Source organism: Callithrix jacchus, chromosome 3 (assembly GCF_049354715.1).
Source record: "Callithrix jacchus isolate 240 chromosome 3, calJac240_pri, whole genome shotgun sequence".
Taxonomy (NCBI): domain Eukaryota; kingdom Metazoa; phylum Chordata; class Mammalia; order Primates; family Cebidae; genus Callithrix; species Callithrix jacchus.
The window spans coordinates 127,652,641-127,661,167 of NC_133504.1; the positions used below are offsets into that span (position 1 = coordinate 127,652,641).

Sequence of the window (8,527 nt, forward strand, 5' to 3'; positions counted from 1 at the left end):
TAGATGCTGGAGAATTCAAAGATGTTCAAGACAGATATGATGCATATGCTCATGGGGTCTAAGTCTAACATTGATATTGAGAAATATTATCCTATATTCCTTCATTGCAGCATGAAATTCATATGACATTTTAAAGATCAAAACTGTTTGGTAGAAAGTCCCGCCATCTTTCCCCCAGGTTTCTTGCCCCCACCCTCCCCCCAGGCTTCCTGCTGCCCTGAGAAAAGCCCACCAAGCCTGCTCTGTTCTGCCCAGCAACAACAAGCAGCCAATCATCACAGCAGGAAAGCCCGCCAAGCCTCGGCCTATCCTGAACCGACACGTAACCCTCTGAGCCACCTCAGCAGTCTGCCCAGAGATGGACAGCCTATCCTAAGCTCCTACGACACTCCGCCAGCCCTGTGTCCACGCCCCGTCCACCCCCCCATAAAACCCTCCTACCCCAGCTGCGCAGTCGCAGCCAGCCCCGATCTCCTTCCTTTCCTGGCCTGCCCGCTGGTCCCAATAAACCTGAACTCGGCTTCCAACTCTCGAGCTGTTACTTGGGGTCGGGTACCGGGCAGGGGTCTATGAGGGGGTCGCACATATGGTGCCGAAACCCGGGACGGAGGGTCACTAGCCCCCCTAGCGACCCCCTCCCTCCAGCGACCTCCCCAGCCCTCCTCCAATTCGGCCTCAGCACTCCGGACCAGGTAAGTCCTGTTTCTTACCTTCTCCTTCCATGGTGCGTGTGGCAAAGGCCCTTCCTCTCAGTCCCAATCCACGGATCCCTCGCCAAGCGCCGGCCGGCCCGAGCAGGATCCCCCAACCAGGCTCCAGGAGCCTTGGGTCGGCAGACAAGGGACGCCTTCTCTGACCCACCCAATCCAAAACCATTAAATAGGAACGATCAGACAGGGGACGCCTTCTCTGGTCTTTCCTATCCACCTTCCTCTGGGGAAGCTGGTGGGTTGGAGGGACGCCTCCCCCCACACTACCCCAGCCCACTCGGATACTGTTCCAAGCTTGGATACTGTTCCGAGACCGCCCTCGGCTGGCAGGAACACTTTGCCGCACGCATCATGGGGAGCGTGGAGTCCAAAATTCCTAAAAACGCCCCACTAGGTTGTTTACTTCTCGACTTTACCTGCTTGGGCTACTCCCAAAACCCTTAGGCGGAAAAAGCTTGTCTTCCTCTCCCAGGTGGCCTGGCCCCAGTATCAGCTCGATAACAGGTCGCATTGGCCTCCCACCGGCACTTTCGATTTCAGTGTGCTCCGCGACCTAGATAACTTCTGCCGCCGAACTGGCAAAGATAAGGAAGTGCCTTATGTTCAGGCTTTTTGGGACCTGCGTTCCCATCCTGACCTCTGCTCTTCTTGCTCCACTCACCAAGTTCTTTTAGCCCGAACTCCCCCACCGCAGACTCCTACCTCCCCAACCAAGCCACCTCCCTATACTCTACAGGAAGAGATGCCTGACCACATGTCTTCCCCCTTTGTTCCCACTCCAGAAGTCCACTACCTCTCCCCCTCCCTACTCCTCACCGGAGGATCTGCCTGAACATCTATCCTCTCCTGCCAATCTCAGCAACCAGTCGCCATCAACGGCACGCTCTTCCTCTGCTCCCTCTGCACCTCCTACCTCAGAGGCCATGCCTCGCTCTCCCTCTACTCCCTCTGAGCCCCCTCCCTCAGAGGCCGCACTTCCTTTTGCCTCTCCGGTGGCGGCCCACACCCGCTCCCACCAGCCAGCTATCCTAGCCCCACTCCGAGAAGTAGCAGGCACAGAAGGTTTAATCAGGGTCCATGTTCCTTTCTCACTCCAAGACCTGTCCCAAATTGAGAAACGTTTAGGATCCTTCTCAGCCGACCCGTCCACCTATATTAAGGAATTCCAATACCTCACTCAAGCCTAAAGCCTCACTTGGCATGATATTCGCGTTATCTGTTCCTCCACCCTCACAGTGGAGGAGCACGAGCACATCCTCGCTGCAGCCAGAAACCAAGCAGATAAAGACCATGCTATAGATAACCAGATCCCCCTAGGCCAGAAGCAATCCCAGGTGAAGACCCCCAATGGGACTATCAGGCTAATCGAGGGTCTGATATACCCAAGAGGGACCGCATGATCAGATACCTCCTCAGGGGAATGGATGCTGTATCTAACAAAGTTGTAAACTATGATAAACTGAGAGAAATCACCCAACTACCTGATGAGAACCCCGCCCTCTTTCTCGCCTGCTTGTAAGAAGCCCTAGTCCGGTATACTCGACTAGATCCAGCCCCTCAAAACGGGGCCACTGTATTAACCTCCCATTTTATCTCCCAATCAGCACCCGACGTAAGAAAGAAACTAAAGAAAGCAGAAGAGGGGCCAGAGACTCCCATCCAAGACCTGGTAAAAATGGCCTTAAAAGTATTCAATGCCAGGGAAGATGCGGCTGAGGCTGCCCGCCAAACTCGCATGAAGCAGAAGGCTGCCCTCCAGACCCAAGCCCTAGTGGCGGCTCTAAGGCCGGCAGGGAACCAGAAGCCCAAGGCAGAAACCCATGCCCCTCCGGGAGCATGTTTTAAATGTGGGAAGGAAGGACACTGGTCCCGAGCCTGTCCACAACCACAGCCACCAACTAAGCCTTGCCCTATCTGTCAGCTCCCGGGACACTGGAAGTCAGACTGCCCCAGCTTCCCCAGGGTGCTGGTTCCTCAAAACAGACACACTGGTGTTACGCAGCCGGCAGTCACCCTCAGTAGGGAGGAGCCTGCTTGCCAGGAGCCGACCTCCGAAGGAGCTCCGTTCCCCAGTCTACTAGGGCTGCTAGACGACTAGCGGGGCCCTGGCTTTCCGACTCCGGTTACCCTCGCCGAGCCTAGGGTCACAAGACATGGGGGCTACCTACTCCACACTTCCTTCTTATTCTGGCCGTCTCACCCCTTCCCAGGTCTCGGTCATGGGAATCTATGGGACCCCGAGTATCCCCTACCAAACCCCACCACTCATGTGCTCATATAACTCTACTCCATTTACCCACTCTTTTTAGTAATCCCCACCTGCCCAGTTCCCCTTCTGGGGTGAGACATCCTTTCAAAGCTGAAGGCCGTCATAACCTTCCCCACTGCCAGCCCACACAGCCTTTTTCTCCTAGCCCTCAATACTCTGCCTCAAAACTCCAGACCCTCCAGTCTACCCCCGGGGTACGGTTCAAGGATGACTTAGCCTTCAAGCATAACCTCCTCATCCTCCCTGAAAAGCAAAGGTACCAGATAATCCAAGACATCCATAATTCACTCCACATTGGGCCTAAAGCCTTATACCGATTCCTCAACCCACTTTTCACCCTCACCATCTCCTCAGTACCATACAGGAAGTCCAGTCCTCATGTACTGTCTGCGCGAAAACTAATTCCCAGGGTTCCTGTCATCCTCAGTGCCAGCTTTATCAGCTACGCGGGTTCCTACCTGGCCAAGACTGGCTAATTGATTTCACCGATATGCTAAAGCATAAACAGTACCGGTATCTGCTAACCATTGTTGACACTTTTTCAGGCTGGATTGAAGCTTACCCCACAGCCTCTGAGTCTGCCGGGACAGTAGCCACTCATCTCATTCAAGACATCATCCCACGCTTTGGACTCCCGGCTACCATACAGTCAGACAACGGCCCAGCGTTTATCTCCAAAGTCACTAATGCCGTTTCTACCTCTCTAGGAATTCAGTGGAAGCTACACGCCGCCTACCATCCTCAGTCCTCTGGTAAGGTGGAACGGGCCAATGGCCTAATAAAGGAGCATCTGACCAAGCTCATGCTTGAGCTCCGCCAATCCTGGGTAACCTTGCTTCCTATCGCCATCACCAGGTTGAGAGCAAGCCCCCGGGGCCCATCACAGCTTAGCCCATTTGAGCTGCTGTATGGTCGCCCCTTCCTACTTTCAACTCCCCCACCGCCAGAGATCACTCCTCTAGACAGCTACCTCCCCTACTTTACTCTCCTTCACAGCCTTCTCCGAGAACACGCCAACGCTTCTCTTCCCCAACCCACCCAACCATCTGAAAATACACAGAAAGTCTTCCCCGGGGACTCAGTTCTTATCAGGTCCCTCTCCCCAAAGCCCCTCGCCCCCAAGTGGGAAGGACCATACACAGTCCTCCTTACCACTCCATCAGCTATAAGAGTTGCTGAAATCCCATCTTGGGTCCACCTGTCTCGGGTAAAAAAGGCCCCTCATGGACCCTCCTTATGCTGGAAGGCTGTTCCTACTGGCCCTTTATCTGTCAAACTTACCAGGGCCTAGCAGCCACACCCCCTACAGATGGAGATTCTTCCTAACTGAAAACTATACCAAAACCACCTTCATCTGTAATACCCCTCCATACAGCCACAACCATCTTCTTGCAACTTCCGACTGCCCCGCAGCCAGATGCCAAAGGGCCATATATCTGAACTTCACCAAATTCCATAACATCCATACTGATATACCCCTCATGTGCTTCAACCATGACCAACCATCAGGAGCATGCAATAATACTCCTTGGCGCTCCTGCATGGGGTGTACTTGGATGAACTGTCAATTACATATAGCCGTCAAGTCCACAGTACCTGCCCAATCTCAGCTCAAAATCATCCCAGACATAGATAGAGAAGGAAACACCATTATCGGTTCTACACGGTATTCCATTCTCATACCTGACCCCTGGGACAACCGGTGGAAAAGCCCCCAGAAAGCTGCCGTGTATGACCACAAAGATACCAAATATCCCTCTTCCCACCTGTACATCTGGCGGGCATACGTATGTACAGTCCACCAAGTCCACTCTGATATTAGCCTACAAGAAACATCTCTGAATGACCAATTGCAACCACATTCGTCTCCGTTTTCCTGGTTAACTTTTCTCCAAGAAGGAATCAAGTTAGCTAACCTCTCAGAACTAACTGACCTAACTTCATGCCTCATGTGTGCCTTCTTAGGACAGACTCCCTTCGTTGCAGTCCCTTACCCCATCCCTCTCAACCTTTCAGCCTCAACTTCTTCCTTCTCGCCCGTCAGGGAAGTCGATCTCTACACTCCACCTGATTTTGAACAGGTACCTGTGTGCTATTCCCTAGGCCAAAACTTCCCTAGCTGTAACAGAACTATACTGGTAACCACTAATATAACAGCCCCACGAGGAACGTTTTTTTGGTGTAACAGGACCTTAACAAAAACTCTCTACATTGGCCTTTCCTCATCTCTTTTATGCCTCCCAGTAACCCTAGTCCCTCGACTCACTATATATTCTTCAGCCGAATTCCAGATGCTGCAAGCTCCCCATCGCTGCACCCGACGAGCTGCCTTCCTACCCATTGCCGTTGGAGTCTCCCTTGCTGGTTCAGCACTTGCAGCAGGATTAGGAGGAGGGGCACTAGTCCACTCTCACCTGGCCATAGCCTGACTGACCTCACAACTCCAAGCGGCTATTGATGACTCTACTGAGTCTTTAGCATCACTCCAACGACAGATCACCTCAGTTGCCCAAGTTGCCTTGCAGAACTGAAGAGCCCTGGACCTGCTCACTGCTGAACGAGGAGGGACCTGTATCTTCCTACAAGAAGAGTGCTGTTACTACATCAATGAATCCGGCCTAGTAGAAACCCGAATCGAGAGCCTCCAGAAACTCAAAACTAGCCTGCAGAGTCAGAAGTTCTCGGCTGAAGCCACAGCGTGGTGGTCTTCCTCTATGTATACCCTCTTGTCCCCATTTCTTGGGCCCCTAGTAGCCGTTTGCCTAATCTTACTTATTGCTCCTTGCTTTCTACAGTTCATACAGCGGCGCTTTCAAGAACTGACTCGAGTCACCATCCACCAGATGCTGCTCCAACCCCACCCTGAACGAGTGCAAGAAACAGACCTCTCCCTGAACATCCAGGCTCCTTAAGAAAAGAGACCTCCTGTAATCCCAGCACTTTGGGAGGCCGAGGCGGGTGGATCACAAGGTCAACAGATCGAGACCATCCTGGTCAACATGGTGAAACCCCGTCTCTATGAAAAATTACAAAAAATTAGCTGGGCATGGTGGCGCGTGCCTGTAATCCCAGCTACTCGGGAGGCTGAGGCAGGAGAATTGCCTGAACCCAGGAGGCGGAGGTTGCGGTGAGCCGAGATTGCGCCATTGCACTCCAGCCTGGGTAACAAGAGCGAAACTCCGTCTCAAAAAAAAAAAAAAGAGACCTCTTCAGAACCCCCCGTCGACCCTTGTCAGCAGGAAGTAGCCAGATCGATTCTGCCGCCCTTTTTCCTTTTTAAGGAGTCAGGAATGTTTGGTAGAAAGTCCCGTCATCTTTCCCCCAGGTTTCTTGCCCCCACCCTCCCCCCAGGCTTCCTGCTGCCCTGAGAAAAGCCCACCAAGCCTGCTCTGTTCTGCCCAGCAACAACAAGCAGCCAATCATCACAGCAGGAAAGCCCGCCAAGCCTCGGCCTATCCTGAACCGACACGTAACCCTCTGAGCCACCTCAGCAGTCTGCCCAGAGACGGACAGCCTATCCTAAGCTCCTACGACACTCCGCCAGCCCTGTGTCCACGCCCCGTCCATCCCCCCTATAAAACCCTCCTACCCCAGCTGCGCAGTCGCAGCCAGCCCCGATCTCCTTCCTTTCCTGGCCTGCCCGCTGGTCCCAATAAACCTGAACTCGGCTTCCAACTCTCGAGCTGTTACTTGGGGTCGGGTACCGGGCAGGGGTCTACGAGGGGGTCGCACAAAAACAATAAAATGAACTTTTATAGTTCTATTTGTAAGGCTGTTTTCCCCTGGAGATTAAATATTTTTCTGGTCTTTTCTTCCTTATTTGGAATTTTTCTTAGCCAAAATGTAAGTAAACTAGATATAACCATTACATATTGAAAAGAAGCACACAGCTCCCCATACAGCGAATTATGTTAGGACTAATGTCAGGTAGACAGGACATTATCACTAATGGTAAAAAATTATTTGCTAGTAGAAAAGAAAATCAAGATATGGTAAATTAGGCAGAATGTGGATTTTATTAGTATTAGTCCTATGAAATCTCATAAATTTTTTTATCATACTGTTAAATTACATAATGATTAAAGAATAAAATAGCATTACTAACCATATTTTAATCTGAAAGAACATTTTAGAAATGCTGGTCTAATCAGTGGATTTTTACAGTAATCATTAGAAATGCAATGTTTAAGAAAATAACTTTGCTCTATTCAAAAGTCTTAATTTTTGAATTCCCAGGTACTTACCTTCTAAGGAATACTTCCTTCAGATTTGGTCAAACTACATGTCAGTTGTATTCTTGTTGATTATTGTGCCTAGGCATTTTGGTAGCCAAGAAGCAACTTAAAATCTAACATGGCAAATAAGAAAGATCAGTGAGAGAAAATTTCTTACAGCCTTCCTACTAGACGCTTTTAAGAACAGGAAATACTGTAATTGAGTAAAGGTCATGTGTGGATTGAGGCTTTTATACAAAGAATGGTTGTTTGTTTGTTCAGTTGACAGTTGTCCTTTGTACTTTGATTACTTCCTGAGAAACAATGGGTTGTGTCTTAATATGCATATTTTCCTTTTGTTAAGTATGTGCTGTGGACAGAAGTGTCAGTTATTTTGGGGGCTATGGTGGACTCTCTTGCTAATCAATAGAAATCAGACTAGGTGAAAACATCTCTAAGCATACAAATGAAATCACATATTACTGAATATATTTGAGACTATAAAATAATTAATAAAGAAATTACAAAATATTTACAGCTGAGTAACAGTGAAATACAAAAAACCAGTATTTATGGGATACGAAGGGAAATGTAACCTCTAGCTCTCAAATATAAAAAAATGAGAAAGACTGAAAACAAATGAGCTAAACTTTTAGCATCTCCACGAACTTGGCAAAAGCAACAAAATACACAAGAGAAAAAAGAAAGCAATATAAGGGCAGAAATAAATGAAATAGAGAAAAAGGAACATCAGCAACAAAAAAGATGCCTTGTGAACAGAGCCATAAACCCATCACAGTTTTGTCGGCTCATTAAAATTTTTATTTAGTCTGATGAGAGTTGTTCTTGATGATACTACCATCAGTTTTTTTATATCATACTTTTCACACATTTAATATTAGTTAATGTGAGTAGTTTGCATTTCATCTTCAGACTCTTTTTCCTTCTTTTTTTTAAAACTTTTACTTCAGGTTAATGGGTACACATGAAGGTTTGCTATATAGGTAAACTAATATAATGAGTGTTTGTTGTAAAGATTATTTCATTACTCAGGTACTAAGCATTGTACCCAGTAGTTTTTCTTTGGCTCCTCTCCTTCTTTTCACCCTTCTCACTCAAGTAGGCCCCATTGTCTGTTATTCTTTTGTGTCCATGAGTTCTCATAATTTAGCTCATGTTTATAAGTGAGAACATGTGGTATTTGGTTTTCTGTTTCTGCTTTAGTTTTCCAAGGATAATGGCTTCCAGATCCATCCATGCTCCTGCAAAATACATGATCTCATTCTTTATGGCTGCATAGGATTCCATGGTGTATATGTACACATTTTTTTAAT

General features: G+C 48.9%; 1 protein-coding gene across 3 annotated transcripts; it reads left to right on the plus strand.

Moving 5' to 3' along the window:
- Positions 1-456: 456 nt before the first annotated feature.
- On the plus strand, positions 457-6,654 carry LOC144581951 (endogenous retrovirus group FC1 Env polyprotein-like). 3 transcript variants are annotated; one of them, XM_078367952.1, is made up of 3 exons: positions 457-3,731; positions 5,775-5,901; positions 6,185-6,654. In XM_078367952.1, the coding sequence occupies exons 1-2, from the start codon at positions 3,470-3,472 to the stop codon at positions 5,843-5,845; spliced, it is 333 nt and encodes a 110-aa protein (XP_078224078.1). In that variant the 5' UTR covers positions 457-3,469; the 3' UTR covers positions 5,846-5,901; positions 6,185-6,654. The 3 variants fall into 3 exon arrangements, with proteins under 3 accessions (XP_078224078.1, XP_078224076.1, XP_078224077.1); XM_078367950.1 differs by lacking the exon at positions 6,185-6,654 and having other exon boundaries at positions 457-5,680; positions 5,775-5,904; XM_078367951.1 differs by lacking the exon at positions 6,185-6,654 and having other exon boundaries at positions 457-692; positions 3,525-5,899.
- The last annotated feature ends 1,873 nt before the right edge of the window (positions 6,655-8,527 follow it).